The sequence below is a fragment of the Rhinolophus ferrumequinum genome, chromosome 11 (assembly GCF_004115265.2).
Source record: "Rhinolophus ferrumequinum isolate MPI-CBG mRhiFer1 chromosome 11, mRhiFer1_v1.p, whole genome shotgun sequence".
Classification (NCBI taxonomy): Eukaryota; Metazoa; Chordata; class Mammalia; order Chiroptera; family Rhinolophidae; genus Rhinolophus; species Rhinolophus ferrumequinum.
In genome coordinates, this window is record NC_046294.1 from 40,881,788 (window position 1) to 40,905,855 (window position 24,068).

At 34.9% G+C, this 24,068-nt stretch overlaps 1 protein-coding gene across 2 annotated transcripts in view; it reads right to left on the reverse strand.

Annotated features, from left to right (window-relative positions):
- The window catches only part of USP47 (ubiquitin specific peptidase 47), a 97,365-nt gene that overhangs the window by 53,647 nt on the left and 19,650 nt on the right, over positions 1-24,068 (reverse strand). The window contains exons 2-6 of one of the 2 annotated variants that reach the window (XM_033121823.1): positions 17,125-17,184; positions 11,134-11,337; positions 7,817-7,930; positions 6,158-6,296; positions 3,891-3,987 (exon numbers count right to left, since the gene is read on the reverse strand). In XM_033121823.1, the coding sequence (XP_032977714.1) occupies positions 3,891-3,987; positions 6,158-6,296; positions 7,817-7,930; positions 11,134-11,337; positions 17,125-17,184 (614 nt within the window). The remainder of the gene's footprint in view (positions 1-3,890; positions 3,988-6,157; positions 6,297-7,816; positions 7,931-11,133; positions 11,338-17,124; positions 17,185-24,068) is intronic. The other variant, XM_033121824.1, reaches the window with a different exon arrangement.

Below are 24,068 nucleotides of genomic sequence, written 5' to 3' on the forward strand. Positions count from 1 at the left end.
AAGTTGACAATATTCAAAGCTGGACGATGGGTACATAGAAATGTATTCTACTATTTCACAATGTGTTTTAAATTGTGCATAATAAAATGTTTTAAAATGAGAATATAGGTAAATAAAATAATTCAGATAAAATTTTTAACCTCACAAACTTATGATAAACATTAGTCTAGTCCTAACTACAGGGTCTGTCTCAATAACAAGCAAATTCTTAACCAAAGAACTTAAAATCTCATGGGAAAAATAAGATCAGGGGACCAAAGTTTGTAATGTACTTTTACAAAAGTCCTTAAAATAATTTATATACAATAAAATAAAATGCCAAAGACAAAATATTAAATAAGGGTAAAATTAATGATTCTCACTTTCTTAAGTTGGCAATAAGATTATTACTTTCCACTTCCTCACTAGAACCTGTTTAGTTTCAAAAGAGGCTGGAACATTAATTTTCCTCTACTGCAATTTACAAATCTACTAAATGTCTTTCATTTTTTTCTTTTAGCATGGCCCTCTGTTAAAGTGTTCAATCCTTTTCTTATTCTAGGGCTTAGAAGTTGCAGCTCTGTGATCCTGTCCCTTTTTCTACACACTGAAGCTCCCTTCTGCCTTGCAGATGTCAGTGGACTACATTTCACTTTTTTCTTCTCAAAGCTTCCCCGCAAACACTTCTACTCATTACCTAACATCTGCTTTAACCTTCTACCCTCCTATGTTCAATCTCTAGCCCTCTTTTATTCTTACTTTTCTCAACAGAAGGGATTTTAAATTGACATTATGGGATTTAAATGTCTCCCAGTAGCTGTAAAGAAACAGTGAAGTCAAAAATACAGAATGCTTAAATTTCCTGCCAGGGAAATTCACTGGTGGGGAGGAATTACTGTAATAACTGAATTCTCACCTGCCCTTTAGTTCTAGTGCAAATACTTTAAAAGGTTTTAAATCAGGCTGATACTTGTTGTTACTCCAGTCACCTAAATTAGAAACTTTGGTGCCATATTTGATTCTTCCCTTTCCTTTACTCCTAAATAAAATTTGTCACTAAGCTGTATCAGTTTTCAATCTGAAATATAATAACCACTGCCATCATCTCCATTCTGACGCTCAATTATCCATGCCTGGTTTAATAAGATTCCTCCAAGGTTCCCTATCTTTCAAATCAATTCTGTACGCTGCATTATATAAACTTTCCTAAAACAACACATCGCTTACATGCCTCCACATCTTAAAGTGGTAGAGCCCCTGTTGGCTATCATATAACAAGTGGAGAAAATAAACAAATAGAACCCTATCCTTTCATGCTAGTGCTTATCCTGTCTGCAGTCCAGTGAGACTCAGGCTTTTTAACAAGTCATCCCTTCCTTAGCTCTACACTATGAAACAACATTAGACTTTCAGGCTTTGCTTCCCGACCTGCAATAAACGTCCCTCTTCCCACAATCCCCAAGGCATCTGGCCTTCCTGTTAACGGTATGTCTCACCTTCCCTCCTCACTCACTGGGCTCTAGTCACAGTGGATTTCTTTTTCATCAGAGGCCTTTGCACTTGCAGTTCTGTCTGCCTAGAATGGTCTTCCCCCAGATCTTCACAGGACTGGTTCCTGTGAAGTCTATTCACTTGGTAGTTGCTCAAAGAGGCCCTCCCGGACTAAGTACCCCAACGCCTGACAGTTACTCTTTCCACATTGCTCTGCTTTTCTTTCGTCATTGCATATACCATATTTCCCCCAAAATAAGACCTAGCTGGACTGGACAATCAGTTCTAATGCGTCTTTTGGAGCAAAAATTAATATAAGACCCGGTCTTATTTTACTATACTATAAGACCGGGTCTTAATATAATACAATATAATATAATGTAATATAATACCTGGTCTTATATTAATTTTTGCTCCAAAAGATGCACGAGAGCTGACTGTCCGGCTAGATCTTATTTTTGGGGAAACAGGGTATGACTGTGTGAAATGAACTCATTTACATAAGCTGACCTATGGAAGGCCTAAGGGAGGGACTCTGTCTTATTCACTACTGTAATCTCTGTGCTTAAAAGAGTGCTTCGCATACAGTAAATATCGGATATGTTTGCTGAATGAGTACTCCTGCCTATGCTTAGTCTCCTCCACAGTGTCGTAAATTTACAGACCACTTTCAGGGATCAGGACTCACAGTTAATCAAGCTCCTGGGACCTCAGCTTCTCTGTACTACTCGCCAAAATAGGCATATCACCCTAGACTATACAGTTTGTTCTAGCTTTGAGGGCAGGCTCTAGACTCCATCTATTAACCTCAACTTCTAGAACTGACAAAAACTCCAGTTTTGCTGATTTCCTGGAGGCCCCTGGGACATATTATATTTATTGGCATCAGCTGCAATACAGGCAGAATAGGGAAATGGATTATGGTATCTACTGGGTGTGCTACTTCTAGCATCGCGGCCTCTGGCAAAGTACTTAACCTCTCTGTGCCTTCAGTTACGTCCTTTGTAAAATGTGGATAATAACATCGCCGCATTCATACAGTTGCCATAAAAATTAAATGAGTCTATATGTAAAGTGCTCAGTACTGTATCTGATACAAACTAATAATACCCAGCATTCAAGTAGCACTGACTCTTACTCATTTTTGCTCTTGAAAGTCCTCCTACCTGCAATGCTCTTTCTTCTCAAGCTGGCAAACCATACCTAGCTCTATGACCTCAAATTCTACTTTCTATGCTGAGCCCCTTCTTCAAATTTCATTAATCTCCTTTTTCTCTAAACAATCGCAGCATTTAGCTGTCCTTAAATGTTATTTAAACTATTGAGGGTACCAAAAAAATGTATACACATGACTTGTATTCATCTTTTGTTATCGGTATATATTGAGTATTACAATTTTAATACCGTTTTTTCCTTTCTTAAAACGTGTATGCATTTTTTTGGCACCCTCTGTATTTCATACATATACATGTTGCTATTGTGAAGAGGTTTGTAACTAACCCAATAACAAAGACCGTTTTTCTAACTCCATCCCTATCCACCAAGTGCCTAGCATAGAACCCTATTGAGTAACAAATACTTGCCAAATGAAAAACATGTCAACTTTTATAAGTAAATTCAGATAATGAGCTTGCATATGAATGGAATGGTAATATAATGTTGTTTGAATAATACAATCAATAATAAAAGTTCCAAAAAAACTTTAAATACATATTTATAGTAATTTCAAGGATGTTACTCAAAAGTAACCCAAAAAAGGAAAGAAATCAGTTTATTTGTACTTTAAAATGTCTTAAAAAATAAAAGTTACGTACAACTTAAAGAAAACATACAAAACAAGGGTGTATTAAATGTATAATTGATACTCATAAAAATGCCTGACTTTAGGGTTTATTTAACTATGGACTTCCTTCATAGAGCATGTATCTGATATATATAGTCTTTTAGGAACACACACATATACACATACACAAAACACCAAACAGTTGCATTATATATTACTTAGAAACAAAGTTTGCAAGTTTAAAAAAAGTTCTTAAATTGAGAAGTGGAGGGAAATGAGAAGTGGTTTACACATTTGGATTATCTCAAAAAGCAGGTAACATATTTCTTTATAAAGGAGTTAAAGCTATAAGAAAGGAAAGTCTATATACAATAATTTATCCCAAATGTAAATCATATCAATTTTATCCTTTGCTGTCTATGCATTTCTGATTCTCTCTCCCCAAAAGTTTTTATATGCCAATCTCTCATAAAAATCCTTTTCTTATATAATACTATTCAAGAAGGTGTGTCTCATGAAGTGAGAAATGCCCCAAACTACACAAATAACTGTAAGAAGATAAATTAGATTTTATTAGTAAAAAACTATATTTTCATTCTTAAATCAATTTTATTTTTAGAATTTTTTAAATACTTACTTATATAATGCATTCCTAAATTCAGGAGTCATAAATAGTGTTTGCAAAAGGCTATTCAAATAGCAAGTCATTGCTTGGTTTACTAATCCCACATATCCTTTAAAAAGAAAGCACAAATAAATATCAATCAGCATTTATATTAAAAAAAATAACAAATAAGAACTTAATAAGAATTTAATACACAGTAAAAACTGAGAGGTTAAGGTTACTCAGTTGGAAATAATTCCAATTTTTTTCAACAGCACCTAAGAAAGATTCCTTTTCTCATATGTGCATTATGCAAACCTTGCTTCTCAGAAAAAGTAGGTTATCTTGTTATATATATATCCAGATATACACATGGATATTACACAGCATTTAATAAAATTTTAAGAGAAATGTTTAATTGACATAAAAATCTTTGTTCCCCAAATCTAAAAGTTGTGGATTAAAACGGAAAAATATAAACATATCCACCACTTTAACTATCACATACACCCAATGTAGGAAGACTGAACTGAAGCAGTGATCTCTGTCATGAGGCCCTATAAACCAATTTCAATGAAGAATTAATAACATCTGAGATAAATTCATATATGAAAACTCAGAATGACTTCCTCTATTTTAACAAGCTATAAAGTATGCGATTCTATAGATCAGCATGCTATGCCAAAAGTGGCTATAAAATACGAAGTCAGAGATGGAAGTAGGGAAGAACAGAGAGAGGGAGGGCAAAGAGGGAAAGAAGAAACTTATATGAACTTCAAATTTAAGTAAATGATTAAAAGTACTTCGCTATATATATCTAATGGATATGGCCACCATTGCTGAGAACATTTTTGGAACTTCTCTTTTGAAGTAGACTTCAGGCCCAGTTTCACGTACACACACACACACAAAGTCTCATCCTTTTAGTTATATCTTTATTACTTGAGCAAAATATGGTAAACACCTTGATTAACGAACGTACATACTCCTACTTAATACTGAATGACTTGGTTGTCTCAAAAAACACTTAAGTCTTTTATCAAAAGATGCTGAAGGTGTTCACTGAAGAGCATCAAAATACTTTTTCAATTTCCCAACAATTATTAAAAATGTCTTAAGAAATGGTGGGCTCCGTGGATAACTATATTGCTAAAGAAGGTGATGAAAGGACCAAAACACGGATATGCATGATGAATCTTAGTTGTAAAAAGGAGGAACAGATTCCACACTATCTGCACCTGTACGATTCTAAGAGACCAAGTGGCTAATCACTTTTCACAATGAACTAAGGTTCAAGCTTTGACTTCTAATGGCTTTCATCTTTGTTTTAAGAACACTTTGTTTATGTATTTTACTCTACATTGTTTTATAATTATAAACTGCTTCAATTTCTAACCACCCCCAATCTGCACTGTTTTCATAGCACCCTGTCCTAAATCCGTATCAGAGACTACCTCATTGCTCTGTAATTACCAATTTACTTATAAATCTTCCCCATCAGACTGTGAGGGCAGGGTGTCAATCAGATTTCTCTAGCCTACTACTTAGCACAGCAGCAAGTACACATGAAGGGGAAGTGCATAAGACTGGCAAGTAACTCAAACTTGTATGATATCTGGCCTGATTATTAATGAAAAGCATTATTTAATTCTTAGGTCATATAAGCAGTCTCTTCTCCACAAACAACAGCACTCTGGCCAGGAGAACAGGTTGTTCTACACCTTCTCAGCTGAGGCTGCCTGGAATTTCCCAATCCTACATAAATGAATAAATCTTTGCAAAAATAAAGCAATTTCACTACCTCAAAAATTAAAAAATCAAAAACTCTAGCTTTAATCGTGTTTGGAAAAAAGTTAACAGGAACTTTTAATTACATGATTAATTTCAAACATATGATTAGATTAAACTAAAAGATAACACAGTAGGTCTAATAAAATAACCCTAACTATCTGCTTCAAAATGAAAGTAACCCCCATAGTCTATTCTAATCCGAAAAGATATAACAGAGACATTCCTTTTCAAAGAAGTCAACATCAAAATTTTAGGATTAATTCAAAATAGAAAATTACCAAAAAGAAAAGTCTTCCTTCAAAATACAACAATCAATATTTTTTCTTTATTATTAAATAGTGACAGTAACAATACAGTAAAAACAATGGGTTGAGGAAAAGGGAAACCACATTCGTGTTATAACTCAGTTTTCTAATCCATAAAATGAGGGGAGTAGGCTTGAGATCACTAACATTACTCTGGGTATAATGCCCTATATTTCATGAAAATACAACAACAACAAATCTTACCAGTTTCTGATTTACTCAAAATAGATGAATAGGAGTAGGTTTGGCTGACATAATCACTGGTGGAGCCCACAGAACCTTCTCTTGGAAGTGGACCGATAAATCTGTCATGGACACTGTCATCCCCAACGCTGGAATCCTCCTAAAATGCAGCATAACCAATATTTACTGAATGGCAAATGTTGCTGAAACAATGAAAAAAGATATACTAATTGCTGAGGCAATGGGAGAAAGATGAGGCATTGCTGTTACTGTTACTACCAAGACATTTAAAGGAGTGTACACCCTCCCTCACCATTTCTTGCAGGAAGGTTTGAAAGATGCCTGATACAAAACATTTTAGAAAGGTGCTCATGTCTCCTTCCAAAGTTCTTATATTCTCAATCTTCCTTAATTCTCTTTCAAATATTGTTTACACAAGAAAAGGAGATTTTTGGTACTAATAAATCAAAAGCACCATTGTGAACTCCTTGATGACATAGTCTATCATCACTCGGTTTTATATCATCCTTCCCAAGCAGGCCTGGCAGGCAGAGGATATTCAGTAAGTGTTGGATTAAATAGATAGTTTCCTATTGTCTCCAATAAGAAACCTCCTATTAATGAGAAAAATGTGGAAAAGGATTAAGGGATATAAAATCAGCACAAACAATTAAGACAGAGCTGAAGAGTAATTACTCTGCATTTTAAAACATGAATTCCCAAATTGTGAATTTAGAGGTTCCTAAATTAATAGCGAATTTCAATGTCAGACTAATTAAAATCTTCACGTCATAAAAATAAATGAGATTAAGGAACATCAGAGAGCACATTCTGATATTGTCCGATATTGCAGTATGAATGCCCTGTATTTAATTATTACCTACTATCCAAAGAGGCATTCTAATTAATTCACAATAGACTTCTAAATGAAAAGCATCAAAATAACTTTTCCTAAGGTAAGTTTCACTGAAGAGTAGGGTTCTGAAAAAGCCCATGAATCTTCTGAGCCTTGTTTTCCTCAATCCATAAAAATAGCAAGGTCAAATCAGGCCAGGTTTTCTCAGTCTTTTTTAAGGAATGCCCTTCAAATTGGGAGTTACTGAATTAGATGATCTCTAAGGCCACTTGATCAGACAGGAAAGCCTATGGAAATACGAAATTTGTATAAACACTAAAAGAATAGAAATAGATCATAAAACTAACAAACTAGTCATTCCCAAAAAGAGGGGAAGGGGAAAGAGGAGCGCAAATGGCAGAGTAGAGAATTCTGGGGGTCTGTCCCTCCCCCAAAATACAAAAAAACAAACAAAAAAAAAAACTTTGGTCAAACTGCCAAAGACTTACAGCAACCAAGCTAATACTTAGCCAAAGGAAAGGCCACTGAAACACAGTAGGAGATCTTTTTGACAATTTAACTTACCCTAGACCCATCCCATCCCTGTTGTGGTGGTTTTAAAGATGGCAACCCGTGTTCCCAGCATGGCAACAGACTATATACACAAACAGTGTAACCAGGTAAATAAACATATACACTTGTAACAAATCAATATAAAATAGAAAAATAATTTACCATACATAAATTACAAAACACATCTCTCCTCCTCCTTTGGAAAATCGCTTCCCAAGTAGTAGTTGACAGTGCACAGAAATTATGAATACAGACATTTCTAAATAGCTTACCAGCAGTATTTGAGGCTGTTCACCATCTTTATCTGTCAAATGCAGAAAGTTCTTCTTTCCTGGCTCAAAATTAGCATCAAGAAGAGACTTGTCACTGGTATGATCCAGTGGAGCCTATGGGCATAAAAATATCTCAGGTTATGAAAAACATTAATTGTAGTAATAAAATAAAACGAGTATATGCAAATGGACACCTAACTACAATAATTGGGCTCAAATGGTATTTTTTTTAAACAAAGATTCTGGTAAATTCTGTTAATCTAGACTTGGAATTAACTCATCCACTCATGTAATGAGATGGCTAAGCCCAGTGACGGTGCATATCCCAGATGTCCCCATTCCCCAACATCTAAAAAACTGAAAAGAGAAAAAGTAAACGTTAAGAAGTAATGTTAAGTACCACACAAAAAAGGAATTATAAAATTTATGTTTCTGTGTTCTCTAAAATGTATACAATATAATATTTAATGGACTTCCAGGAAAATTAAAGATAATTTTATATAACTAAAAATTAAAAACATGTTTTTACATATGAATATATTGAGAATTCCCAGATAAGCAACACTAAATAACCCAACCAAAATAATTATGTAATATAACAAAATGGGCACTTTTAGGAAGATGCCTTAAGGAAAAGCCTGTCCTATTAAATGATACCTATTTTAAGTCCACTGCCAGAATCCAAAAGAGCCCAGGATGATGAAAGCAATCACTCCTTGGAAAATCAAACACCTAAGATATTTACTCTTTACCTAACTCTTCTATCTGTTAGGGCAATTTGAACTCCAGCTGTCATTTTGATATACTCACTCTAGTTGTGAATGAAAGATGGAGCTCTGTGTGCTCTAAACCCTAGTCACCCATACTCCAGTCCATTGTTGAAAAAAATGCAGGATGGGATGAAAACCGTATTCTTTTCTTTTAAAATGTTTTTGTTACATTGAGTGATATTTTTAATGTTTTAAAGATGAAGAATGGCTCTTTAGAAGTATTTATTTTGTAGAAATACCTTTATTTTTTTAGGAAATTAACATTCTATAAAAGTATAGGGGTTAAGGACAAAAAAATTAACTTAAGTGATTTTGCCACTTGCTATTTGTGTGACTTTGGGCAAGTTGAAGTTATTGACTCCCCATGAGTCAGTTTCCTCATCTATAATAGGAGCTATAACATGTGGCTGTAATAGCATCTATCTTACAGAGGAATTATACGGATTAAATAAGGTATTTGTACAGAGCTTAGTATCAAAAAAATACAAGGCACCTAGCAAGTGTTAAGTAAATAAAATAACAAACTACATATCTGTTTCTAATCTTTGGTTCATAACTAGAAATCCATTAGAAATCCATGAGAAAAACAGGACATAGAAAACCTGGGTCTAAGAGAAGCCACATGGAAAGAGGAACAGTATCTTTGGGTCCCTTGCGTTCTCTGGCAGGACATGAAAGATTAGATGCTATAGCTTGAATACATAGGGGTTCTACCTCAATAAATGTGTCTATGTGTACAAGGTGGTTGGTAGCTAAATGGGCTAGGTTTTCAGAGAAGCATACTTGTAAATGCAGCACTGTGCAGTAAGCCGGTGAAAGAGGATACCTATAGAAATGTACAGTAGGCAAATAAAAATACAGAAATAGAGTACTTAAGAACAGTCATAGCTGAAGAAAGAGAAATGGGTAATCTTGACATACAGCTACTTGAAGCTACTATAGATGTTAATTTAATAAACACTTTTTGAGTACCTAGAGAGAGTATCTATAGAGAATACAAAATTGATACTACGAGGTCACAGCCATCAAAATACTTACATTCTACCAAATGGAAAGATACAAATGAGTAACAATTATAATAAAAGGAGACTATGGTAAGTAGCATAGCAGAGGAGAAAGTGCAATAGGAGGGCAAGGAGAAAAGAGATTACTTTTAAAGTTGCATGAGGAAACCTTAAGTAAGGCTTCTGAAAAGATAAATAAGACTTGGGTAGACATATATGACAGTATGGAACTAGCCTTTAAACTGAAAAAGAGGCAACACTAGAAGTTATATGGTGATATAACAGGGAGTATTCAAAGTTTCAGATTAAATATTGTTTCTCTTTGTATATCTTGTTGGACTACTAATTTCACTGATCAATTTCAGAGGGAAAAGTTGACTAACTTAAAACATTGGTTTTATACTTAAAAAAACAGATATATTATGGAATAGAAAGCAAAATATGAATTTTAAAGGCAAATCAGGCAACATCAAACATCTTTGATTCTTCTATGGAGCCAGTCAAAACTATGCTCTCCTAAATACCACAGGGACACACATTCAATTTCATTTGCCATGAGAGGCATTTTCCTGGAAAGCTTAAGAGCATCAATAGAGGTAACATAAACAAAAATATGGATATGCAAAAGAATGGAAATTTGTGTTCAGAAAATACATTAGTCCGGTATGTGGGAGTTAACATGACAAAGACTTAAAGGACCAATTGTAGCTTGTCTCGAATGCTAACCGAGGGAATCTGATAATTAATGGTGGGCACTGAGCAGTCAGTCATTGGAGGTTTCTGAACTGGAAGGTGACACAAGTGCTATGATTTAAGATGACTGAAGACAATTCTAATAGTAGTACGCAGGGTGAATTTGGACTGAAAGGAAACAAAAAAACTATTTAGAATACGATTCTAGTGCAGATAGCGCCAACTCAACAGTCTCCTTTGCAACTCGCTCATGCAAAATTGATCAATGCCTCCTCTTCGCATTCATGGCAAATTTATAACATACTACTTAAAATATATTAGTGTAATTACTTGTTGCTACATCTTTCTCTACACCTGGACTATAAGACCCTTGAAGTAGAAGTCATGGGACCATACTCCCTGATCAAGAGCCTACCACTCTATCTGGTACATAATCTCTGTTAACAATGGGGTGTATATTCTCCCACTCCTGTCTTTTTCTATATACATTTTTTTCTTCTTTTCCAAAAATTCGATCATAAAATACATATAATTTTAAATGTACTTTTCATTTAAAAACAAGATGAACATCATTCCATTCAGTAAATACTGGAAATCTTTCTGTAGTTGAGACAGTATTATAATAGTCATCGTACATGAATAAAAAACTGAAGAAGAAAGCTGATAAGCAAATATAGAATCCAGAATGAAGGCAAAGGGATAAAGAAGGATGCAATAATTGAGTTGCACATAGGATCTTAAAGTTACAGTTTTGCAAAGAGTTCTAGCACTTAATATAATCATTAATAAAAACAATAATAATGACTATAACATTGTTAGCAGCTTAACAGAAGATGCTTTAAGGTTTTACCATATCAGCAGTATTGATTCCATTTCCCCACACCAAATCAAAGGTTCCATTTATGTAGCCTACTTTGTTGGCCACATCTTCAAAGAGCTTTCTGAGTGGAGTAGAAGCTGGTAAATTTAAAGTGATCCGTTCATTCACTGTCTTTGAATTAGTAGTATCTTGTATTATACATAAGACTCGAGGTTCTTCAGCAGCATTTTCTATCTGAAATTAAAAATACATATATTATTTATCTTTATTGGAAAATAACTATAATTAGCCATATTTTCTATGATTAAATGTAAAAAGAATCCCACAAAATATTATTTTCTTTGCGTCAGTATTACTGTGTTGTTATTCTGAAAAACACTCTAGTGGATATGTCAAACATACAAAGCAACACATTTGTTTGTTTTGGAAAAACTGGAGCATACTTAAAAATCAACAGGCATTCTTGTGGAAACTTACTTTCACCTTTTAAGGTTGTAAATCAATGGTCAACAAGCCATGAGGAAAGCATACCTGAGCAATTTTCAGTTGAAAATGACAAAATCTGCTCCTTAAAAAATGTGTCATTACCTTGCTAGCACAGTCAAATCAAGCATGTCTGGGTCTCCAGAAGCAACAGAAAGGGAACTGTATAGAAATAGAGTAAAGACTAAGATTGTAAAATCCAAAACTAAGGGACCTAGGAAAGCAGGCCTCCAGACCTATATGTCACTATACCCAGAGATCAATGACCAAAAAGCCCATTATTGATGTATTGGGAGCTGACAAGTTCATCCAAACAGATCAGCCAGCAGAGGGGGAAGGAAACAAGGGAAAAAACAAAACAAAACAAAACAGAACAAAAACTTCAATTACCAATGTAGAAGGGAATCAGGGTCACAAATTCTCCTTTTTCGTCGAGTGCATAACTTTGTAATTATCAAGACAAAAAAAATTTTAAAGGACACTTTGTCAAAGAAGCTATGCTCTCCCTCAGGATGTTGAAGGACACTGCTTTTCTTTTCCACTTTCCACAGGGGAAGTAAGAGGCTGCATCAGATACTACCTAACGGAAGAAGCTCTTTCCCTCCTTGTCCTGTAATGCTCAACTCTCATTGAATGGTACCATCAACCACCAACTGCTGTAACCAAAGAGCTGATCATCTTCCCTCTCTCCTTCTCCTTCACCTCACAATCACAAAATTCTATCATTTCTACCTTCTGAATTTCCCTTTTCTCTTATTCCTGCCTGCAGCAATCAAAATCTTACACCAAGATTATAGCAATCGTAAGAAGTTTAACTTCTTCCAATGTTATCTTCCTTCAATCCAGAATAGTTATTTTAATATGCAATTCTGATTACGTAATTTCTTACTTTCCATCAAAGTCAAGTGCAGCAGTCATTTAACTGGGGTACCCCTCACCATCCCCATAATAGGCTTTTCGGAAATATGAACTAGTGCTGTATACAAGAATTTATTTCTTTTTCTCTTTTTTCCAGTATCAGCCTCAACCTTTTGTTCCTTCTGTATTATCCATTTTTCATTAAGACTAATCATAATCATTTACTAGTACTGAAGACAGAATAGCCACAAGGTTGGTCTGCTTGTTTGATGGGGTAAAAATACAATCATAATTTGTTTCTGCTACATATAATTTTCATTTTGCATGAGATTATTCAAATTAAGTTTAATCCAATTAGTTTAAAACAGAAATAAGCTGGTGTAAGAGAAGTATAATGTTTAAAACTGTATCTCAGACAAATCAAAATACTTAATTACTAACAATAACCCATTTAAAAATGAAAATAATACATTTCTATAAAATAAACAGAATAACAAAAAAGAACATTACTAATCTACTTGTCAGAAAGGAAAAAAAAGCTTTACCTATAAACTTAAGGTGTCATATTGAACATGTAATGAATTGTTTTACATATTTTAATCCCAAACTGAGAAACATGAAGTGGACCTTTATAAAAACTCTGATTTACAATAAAAGAGTGAGCAATCTGAATTTCAACTACAAAAGACTCACTTTTATAGTTTCAATAGCATACTTCAGAGGTAGGTTCAAGTTTGCCAGGTATAAAATACTATCATGGCCAGATTTTTAAAGCTTCAGATAGGTTGGAACTGAACATCCAAGGAAGATGACCCTACCTAAGAATTCGGAAATCAGAAGTGCTGACGTGGCAGTCTACCTAAGAATGGTGACGTGGCAACATCAGATGGGCAGACATTAACAGTTCCTAGTTCTTCCCCTAAATACCTGAGCACAAGCTACAGGCACTCTAGCCTCCTCACCTTCCACCCACAAATGTCGGGAAATTATCCCCAATTGAATCTCATCTGAACACTTAAATATACCGAACACAAAATTTAATACCATTGTTGCCTTTTATTGTTTTTAATGACAATAGCTTTCTTTTCTGTGCATTGCATGTAAGTAATTTTGTTGTAAAATAGGAAGAGTATAAAGGGAAAAGTGAAAGTCACCTATAATCCCATTAACACAAAGATAACAAAAATTTTGGTATACACACAAGGACATATACATGCACGCTTTTTAAACACAAACATTAGGTTAGACTATACATGCTGTACTGGAACTTACTTCTTTACTTATATAAATATATCATGTAATCCTCTGTCGAATATTTTTAACTCATCATTTTAACAGTTGAATAGTATTTTATTACATGGATTAATAATAATTTGCTCCATCAATTCTATTTTACTGACTCTTAGGATAGACTTTATTCTATGATGAAACCTACATAAAACTTTGTGTACTTTTCTGTTTCCTTAAAATTCCTATAAGCAAAATTTTGGGGCCAATCCTATTTTACTCTTGAATTCAATGCCAGGATAATTGAAACAAACAAACAAACAAAAAAGTTCTTCTCTTCTTTAAAGCTCTAAGACAGACACTTGTAAATCATATGACTTTATACCCAACCTTCTAGCCCATTCTTTATGTCTCATTTAATCTAATAAGTGGTTGTCATCCATGGACTGCATCTAAATTTTTGATATCATTATTGCTAACACTAATTCAATGAGGTGAAATCTCTCCTCCCAACCCCCTACCATCCAATTTGGGAAATGATAAGGAAAAAATGTTTTTTCAATTATATCATCAATAAGGTGTACCAATTATTTTATAATTGCTTTTCAAAAAAAAATACTTTACAATATTATACCGTGTTTCCCCAAAAATAAGACCTAACCAGAAAATAAGCCCTAGCATGATTTTTCAGGATGACATCCCCTGAACATAAGCCCTAATGCATCTTTTGAAGCAAAAATTAATATAAGACTCGATCTTATTTTCAGGGAAACACGGTATTAAACATGCAGATTTCCAAAACATTTAAAAGTATAAAGGCGTTTCTTAGAACTGGAAAAATAAGGTAGCTATCTTTCTTCTTAATTTCTTTGGAGCTCTACACCAGATTGATCCTACTTATGCCCAAAAGAAAAACAGTATCATCTTGAGGTGAGTTAAAAGATGGCTACAAATTCTTTGCCACCCTTCTTCCTTTTTCCTCTTCCCATGAATCTGGGCTGGTCTTGTGACCAGCCAGGACCAACAGAACATGACAGAAGTAATACTGTGTGATTTAACGCAGGTCCTTAAAAAATTAGCAGCTTCTGCTTTTGCACCTCTTGGAACATTTCCTCTTATAACCCAGCCACCAGAAAAGAAATTCAGTCACCCTTGGCCCACCATGCTGTGAGCAAGCCCTAACACTCCACACAAAGAGCAAGTGGCCACTTAGTGAAGCACCGCTGAAGTGCCCGGTATGTGGGAAAAGCCTTGCACATTCCATCTAAAGCCAGCCACCAGCCAAACAGAGTCAAGTAATCGTCCCGGATGATACAGGTGAAGCAAAAAAACTGACCAGCTGAGCCTTTGTCCAAAACCAATCCCACAGAATTGTGAGCAAATAAACTAGTTGTTGTTGAAGCCACTAAATGTTGGGCTAGGCGGAACCACAGCAATAGATAAAAATGCACCTAAATACAGTTAAGCACACGCAAGCTCTAGGTGGGCAGGATGTGGGACAGTGATGGTGTTAGGCGGCTGGGGGGGAGGGTGTCCGTCCATTTAAGTACTACCGCCAACATCAGGTTGTGACACCTGAGGATACAATGTAATTTAGGGAAGGGAGCACAATTTTTGAGTCAAAAGAGTTCTACGATGAATAAAAGAAAACAGGTACGAGAAAACAAGCACAAAGTTTTAGAAAGGTCTAAAGCATGTTCCACTAGGGAAAACATTTAATATATCTTAGGTGGGCTATTAGATGGGCACCCAAAGTATTCTACACAGAAAATCTAGCCAAGTACAAAAAAGGTATAGAGCATAAAATTAAAACTGCTTATTTTACGGACAACTCATAGCATTATTGTATGTGTGAGAGTAAGGGAAAGGGAGAGGCCAACGACAGTTACGTTAACACTGTATGTTAAGAAAAGCGTTCTGTCTCTGTCTATGCTCACTGCAGAAACAAAACTACATTTCCTAGCAAAGTCTGAAGAAAGAATCCCTAAAAAAAAACAAAGTAAAAAACAATAAAACCATACTATTATTTATAAAAGGTAAAATATACTGGGATAAAAACATTGAAAACATATTTTTCTTCCAGAGATAAGCTTGCTGCTAGGAACATCTAAAATTTTTGACACAGATATCTGTCTAAGAAATCTCAGAGCCTGCTGAAGGCACGTTTGTTTGCCTCTCAAGTCGTTCTGGCTCCTTTCCTTGGCATTCCTCATTAGTTCTAACTTCAAATCTGAGTTCTCTGAAGTTGACATCATAATTTTTGTTTCATAAAAAAATACTTCGCAGGTATTCCTTATTAAAAAACAGAAAACAAGTTGTATAACTGACAAGATACCTATTAACATGTAGAAAACAACTTAATATCAAATAAAATTCAAAGATCCAGATTTTTTTTCTGAGAGAAAAAAATAAGATAAAGAATCTTAGAACATTACGAAGAGACCTCTTTATTTCTAAATTTAATAGTCAACCCACTTTCTCTCAAGACTTTCTTCCTTTCAATGTTATTACAAAGAATAGTATTACGGTCGCAAACTTAAAAATACACATACACACGTAAATCCATTTTTATCTACTTCTTGATACAGGAGCTGCTACAAGCTAAGAAATCAGGCCTTAACACATTACCCTTCTGGATATCCACAGTTCATGTTTAATATACTGCCCATATATTAAACAAGAGAATTGACAGTGTGAATACTCTTGCTAATTGAAATTTATTAAATTTATTGGGCTTATTCAGACTGAGCATTTTTACTTTAACAAGTGATAATTCCTGAGGTAGTGATGAGGACCCTAACTTACATTAAAAAAAAATTAAAAAATAATTTTTAAGATCCTCCTTCCACTCCATTCCAACTACCCCAACAAACTCTGATGTTATATGATCTTTTTCTAAGTGGTTTCTTGCCACAGATCACTAGGAGAAAACAGAAGAGATTAAAGGAAAAGCGATGGGGGAAAAATCTTAGAGCTAAATGGACCTAAGGAAATGAGGTGTTAAAGGTAAGAATGGGGTGCTACATCACAGGAAAGTTTAGGTTTGTACTGTATACAGGCTTCCAGGAAGGTAAGAGTTTTACTTAATTCTTCAAATAATATTTCTGGGTTTTGCCTGTGTAAATCATTACATGATTTAAACCCAGGGCTATTACTATTTCTGAAAATGGCATATCTGTAAAAAAAAAAAAAAAAAACAGACAATATACCCAAAAGTCAAAACAAAGAGTCCTATGGTTTTGATTTCAATTTTCTCCCTCAATTACTTGTTAAAAACAAGGGAATATCAGACAAATTCATTTAATGTGACTTTCTTCTTATTAAAATTGGGTAGAAATAAAAGTCAAACAAGCACAAAACTTAACACATGCCTTGTTATTAAATAAAAATACTAACATGCTGTTACTTGCTCTGCTGATTACCACACTAAAGCAATTACATCAGCAGTCTAACCTGTAAAAATTTCTTCTTCATTTCATCAAAGATATTTTGTCTGCATCTCCAAAATACATCCTATGGTATACAGAGAACAAAATGAATTACAAATTATTTCTTCAAAATAAATAGATAAGACAGTGAAATAAGAACAATTAACCTAAAGAAATTTTTGCAAGTAAAATATGTGTTCATTCAAGTATTATATCATCTAGAATTTTCTTCATAAATTACATTTGAAATTTTTGTCTTAGGCTTCCATTACTTTTAAGGTTACTAAAATGGGTGCTGTAAAGAATAATATTAACATATTTTAATATATAATATTAACCATATAGTTAACAAAGAGTGGTAGCTTAAGAACTATATATAAATCAAATGTTCTAAGTCACAATATTTGTTCCCAGTTTTACCGAGATATAATTGACATATAACTTGTATTAGTTTAAGGTGTGTGACATAATTACTAGATACATGTATGTATTGTAAAATGATTACCACAGTAAGTTTAGTTAACATCCATCATCTCACGTAGTGATGGGAAATTTCGAGACAATATAGAATTGTTAACTTTAGTCACCACGCTGTACATTACATGCCCAGAACTTATTTATCTTATAACTAGAAGTGTGTACCTTTTGACCACCTTGACCCATTTCCATCACCCCCACTCCCTACCTCTGGCAACGACATACCTGTTTTCTGTTTCTATGAGTTCGTTGTTTTTTAGTTAGACCATAGAGTTAGATCATAGAGTGTCTGTCTTTCTCTAAGTCACAGAGTATTTTGAGTCCATTAAAGGAACTCTGCAGGGAAATCAAGATATCCCTGACTTTGCCAGTTTATAAATATCAGTTTTTCACATAATAGATATTCGTAAAGTAAGGCTGCTTAACATTATCCCCTACAACTATTTTCTTTTAATATAAATCTTTTCCTTATTATGAGACAAGCTTATTTTAACAATTAATACAAAAATATATAAAAGGAAATTAAAGAAACCGATCATAAAGAGATAATCTCTTGAAAGAATCTTGGTTTAAAAAAATAAGAAAAAATCTAGGTTTTACATCATTCCACACTTGCCAACACAAATTGGTTTTCCTCCATCTTTAATTAATGAAGAGACAAACATTGTTTTAAAAGGTGATTTTCATCACTCACGGTAGAAATATATTTCTATTATAATACAGTATATTGTTTTTTAAAAGTAACTCTAAAATAACCTCTATAGCAATTAACAATTCGATGTATATATCCTACCAGATCCCTCTCCATTCTATGCATATATTTATTATGTAGATTGTTAATTAGAAACCAAATAGAATCACTCTGTACACCATCATTTGAATTCTCTCCTTGTCCTTCAACACTCATCTTTCCATTTCAAAACATTTAGCTAAAACCGGCACATTATTGTGTTGTACACCTGAAACCAATAAAAAAATTTTTTTTAAAAAACTGCAGTGCTCCATATCACAGACAAACCATAATTTATTTAACTAACCTGCTATATTAATGGGCATCTAAGCACCTTCAAATTTTCACTACAGCTTTGCTTACCTGTACATTTTTTTCCTGAAGATAATCTCCAAAAGAAAGAAATACCAGATCAAAGGTTATGAACTCATGTTTAGGATTTCTGATATATGGTGTGAAAAGGCCAACTCTCTCTTTCACAAACAAGAACTGAACTGCAACTATGTGTCATACACTGTTCCTGGCGCTGAGAAAACAGCAGTGAACAAAGCCCTTGCCCGCAAGGAGCTGACAAGGGACAGAAGGAACCCAACCACAAACAAATCTAAACCCTCGGGCACCCGTAGCAGCCTGAGTCTCCGCAGTCTCTGCACTGTACCTGGAAAGCTCTTCCTCTGGACAGCCTCACCGCCTTTGCTCAAATATCATTGTGGTGGCTTTAAAATATGTCCACAGATTCTTTGACAGGAAGATTCTAATTCCAGTCCCCTTTAATATGGGCCAGCCTTAGTGACTTCCTGTGATAGACAACATGACTCCTAGGCTGGGTTAGAAAAGGCCATACAGCTTCCTCCTGGCTCTCGCTCAGATGCTCGCCTTTGGAACCTGGCCTATGCCGTGTGGGAGCCAAGTACCACATGGAAAGGTCATGTGTAGATGGTCCAGTCACAGCCCAAAAGAGATCCCAGCTGGCAACTAGCATCAGCCCCCATACATGAGCGAGAAAGCGTTCAGATTCCAGCCCCCAGCCTGTCAGCTGCCCCAGCTGACGCCTAGCAGAGCAGAAACAAACTGTCCTAGCCTAGCTTTGCCCAAGATGCACATCTGTGAGCAAAAGTCACGACGTTTGGGGGCAGGCAGACTGCTATATAAAAGATAATCAGAATAACAGTCACTTTCTCAATCGGGTACTTCTCTCACATCCGATTAAAACTAAACTCCTCTGGTACTTTTCACGTGCCTTCCTTTCCGCTCTCTCCGCACTGGTATTTACAGCTACTTGACTTGTTTGCTTACATTTAGTTATTTATCATCTATCTCCAAAAAATTCCCACTATGAGCCAAGATGAAACAGCAGACTGCATTCACCCGCCTCACCTTAAACAACGAAAAATCTAGACAAAATATATAATGCAAATAATTTTCAAATATTAAACTGATATTTGAAGTATCTATTTCAAAAACAGGAAACACAGGACAGTGGTTTCTGTGAAAGAAAAAACAAACTACCTGGAAGTAAGCCACTTCCCCACTGCAGTGCTGGGTGGGAAAGGTAGAGTCCAGCAATCTCCCTGAGTTGAATAAATGAGGTGGGCAGTTCAAGGAGGCCAATTCGGCTAGAATTTACAAGGCAGAATACTGGAGAGAAGAAAACTACAAATAGCAAGCTCCAGAGATCTATAAATCAGTCCTCCTTTGAGTATTCAGCCGAGTACTCATCAGCACATGCATGTGAAGACACTATCTGAGGCAGGGAAAAGAACCACAGGAAAGAATCCCTGGAACACTTGCTCTCACTACAATGCAAGTAAATTAAATGTCAATTAACAAAAAGATGAGTAGAAAAGCCATATATAATTACAAAATTAAGAAACACACCAAATCATGGGTCAGAGAATAATGAAAATTAGAACATACCTAAAAACAAGTGATAATAAAAATATTATATATCAAAACACATACAGAATATTGGGGAAAAAGCAGGGAAGTTTTCCAGAAAAGAAGTGAACCTGCACGGGAATAAGCAGAGGTAAGACGAAGAGTGATCTGCTGAACTCTAGATGAAGAACTCCAAAAACCTAGACCTGAAAAACATAGTTCTCTGTGACTAGGGGTGTTTGCAGCTCTAGCTGGTCCCCAGAAGGCAGAAAACAAAACAACAAAATCTGTGCCATATAGCTAAAGCGGTTGAAGAGAAGAAATAAAAGGTCAAAGCAGAAATTAATCACATAGAAAATAAAAATACTGTGAAGAAAATTATCAAAGCAAAAGGCTGGTTGTATTAAACAACAAAAACTTTAATGACAAACCACTAGTAAGATCAATCCCCAGAAAAGGAAGGCACAAAAATATTATAAGGGGGTATAACCATAGATACAATGAAAAAGATAAAAGAATGTCACAAGCAAACTTATGCTAATATATTTGAAAACATAATAAAATGGATACCCAGAAAACTATAACATCAAACAAACTCAAAGGAAAAGAAAAGAAAACCTCAATAGTCCTAAAGTCATTAAGCAAATTGAATTAGTAGTTAAAAATCTTCCAATAACAACAACAAAAAAATTCCAGGCGTAGATGATTTTATCAAAGATTTTATCAAATAATCAAAGATAACCTAATTCAAGTTTTACATAGATTTTTCAATTACAGAATATGAGGAATGCTCCCTAAATCATATTATGAGGCTAGCATATGATAATTAAACTCTAAAAAACTAATATAATGAAGGAAAACTAAAAACCAGTATCACTCATGACAACAGCTGCAAAATACCTGAAACAAAGTATTAGGAAACTGAATTTAGCAATGTATTAAAGCATAATACATAATAACCTGGTTCATTTAACAATGGAAATATCAATTTATATAATGCAACATATTAACAGATTAAGAGAGAAAATCACGGCAATACATAAAATACAGAAAAAGTATTTGAAAACAAACATCTTTTCATGGTAAAAACTTTCTATATCTCCATGAACATCTATTCATGATAACATAACAAAATAGAGAATTTCCTTAACTTGATAAAGTGCATCTACAAATTTTTACAGCAAACGTATTTAATAATGAAATGCTGAAAGCTTTCACTTAAATAATAACCATATTCACTTTAAGAATAGAAACAAGGTTGCACACTAGTCGCTACTTTTGCTCAGGGGCAGTGCAATTAGCATATGCAGTAAAATACCATGCAGCCCTTGAAAATAATGCTGTTACATTTACTGACAAGGGACAATATTCACTATATATTGCTAAGGAATAATGGTACCCTTAAAACATGAAACATAATAGCATTTTAAAGTCTGTATTGGGAAGGAAAAGAAGGAAAAATGTAGAGAATAAAAGAATTACATTGAAGTGTTATCAACAGTATTATCTTTTAGGGACAGAATTAGAGGCAATATTTTCCCTTAATGTATTTCTGAGACTTCCAAATGTTTGCCATTGCACGTGCACTTGTTTTTACAATCACAAGAAAGAAACTTGGCAAAATTTTAGTTAAATTACACAGAAAGTAAAAATGTTTAGTGTTAGACCACTCTTACCTTGTAAGAGAGACAAAACCACTAAATGCAGAATAAGAAAATGAGAGCAATTTACCTAGGCAGCAGTACACATGAAAAAGATCTGGGGTAACAACTACACTCTTAGTGCATACAGCAAGCAGAATGGTGTCTACAGAAAACAAACCAACAATAAAAACTAGCAGTCAAGATCAGGTAACACTGACAAGACAATATAGAGATTATAGGCAATTTGAGGGCACTACATAAAAAAATAATTAAAGGAACTAAGGCTATCTAAAATAGAGAAGGCTTATGATGATACACTTCAACTTCTAGGATTCCTCTACTTCAAGTAATATATACTAGGAAGAATAGAGGGCAGAAGGAAGAGTAGAAGCCTCTTAAAATGGAAATTAAAAAGAAAATAGTTTTCACTGGTTAAAAAAGAATTACTGTCAGTCATAGCCTTGGAGTGACACACACTATTCTACTCTTTAAATATCTAATACTTCCATTTCTAGAAGAGGGAGTAGATGCACTTCTCCCTATTTTTCCTGCTAACTACAGCTAAAAATGTTACGTATAAAGCAAATATAAGTAGACACTGAGAGGTGAAGAGGAAGCAGACTGTCTAGGGACCTCTAGACCCAAGGAACGATGGGCATGGTGGCTAATTCCATAGATTTCTTTTTGCCTAATATAATACATCCTGGTCTGAGTGGCACACACTAAAACAGCCCCGTGAAAAACCTGCTCTTCTCTAGCTACAGGGTCAGGAAAGGGATAGCCTTACAAAACAGGAAGCGTTTCGACACCGCACTACTCCAGTCAAACACCACAGACAAAACACCTTGTCCTGCCTCCACTCCTATCATTAAAGTCCAAGAGAAAAGCCTAAATTTCCACCCTCACCTGGCTGTACCAAGGCACTCCCTTCCCCCACAACAGGGTGGTGTCAAAAAAGACCTAGTGGGCAGTGGGAACTTTCATTACAGCCCAGTGGTAAGAGGTACCTCCCCACTTCTCTATCAGTAGAGGCCACATGGGGAGGAATAACAAAGTGCCCCTCCTCTTCCCAGCCAGGCAGATGTCCACAGAAGCTTGAAGGGAGCCTGAAATTCAGCCACACCCATCAGTAAAAAGTACCCTTCTCATCCCAGATTATAAATAAAGGCGGGATGAGGAACCTGAACTCCTGCCCTGACCTCTAAGTATTAAGGGAGTGCCCCCTTTTCCCTGCTGGCACGGTATCAGGATTTAAATAAGATCCAGAGTTTCATAACATAATACCTAAATGTCGAGGATATAATAAAAAACCACTTGTCATACCAAGAACCAAGAAAAATCTCAACTTGAATGAGAAAAGACAATCAACAGACACCGATATGGAGGTGACACAAATGTTGAAATTATCTGATGATTTTAAAGCAGCCATCATAAAAATGTTCAACAAGCAATTATTAAAACACACGAAGCAAATGAAAAAAACAAAGTCTCAGCAAAGAAACAGCTGATGAAATACAATACCCAAAATTAAAACTCACTAGGTGGGCTCAACAGCATGATGAATTATCACAGGGGAAAGAATCAGTGATCCTGAAGAATAGAAATCTTTATCTCAACGATAAAGAAAAAAATACTTAAGAAAAAAAATCAGTCTCAAGCACCTGTAGGGCTATAAAAAAAGATCTAACATTCCTGTCACCCAAGTCCTGGAAGGAAAGGAGAAAGAAGGCGGGCCTGAAAAAGCACTAAAAAAATAATGGCTGAAAACATTCCAAATTTGGCAAAAGACAAAAAACTACGTATTCAAGAAGCTTAGTGAATCCCAAACAGGATAGATCCAAAGAAATCCCTGCCTAGACATACCATAACCAAACTCCTTGAAAACTAAAGACAAAAGGAAAGACTTTGAAAGTTAGAGAGAAACATCATATACAAGGGCAAAACAATTCAAATGTAGATTTCTCATCAGAAATCAGAGAGGCGGAAGTTAAGTGGCACAGTATTTCCCAAGTGCTGAGAGAGAAGAATTATCAACTCAGAATTCTATATCCAGCAAAATATTCTTCATGAATGAAGATGAAATAAAGACATTTTCAAAGGAAGGAAAACTAAGACACTTGTTAGCCGGCCTACCCTAAAGGAATGGCTAAAGGAAGTTCTCTAAACAGAAATGATAAAAACTGCAAAAAAAAAAAAAAAAACCCCACTTTGTATTAAAAGTGAAATGTAACTATTATGTTC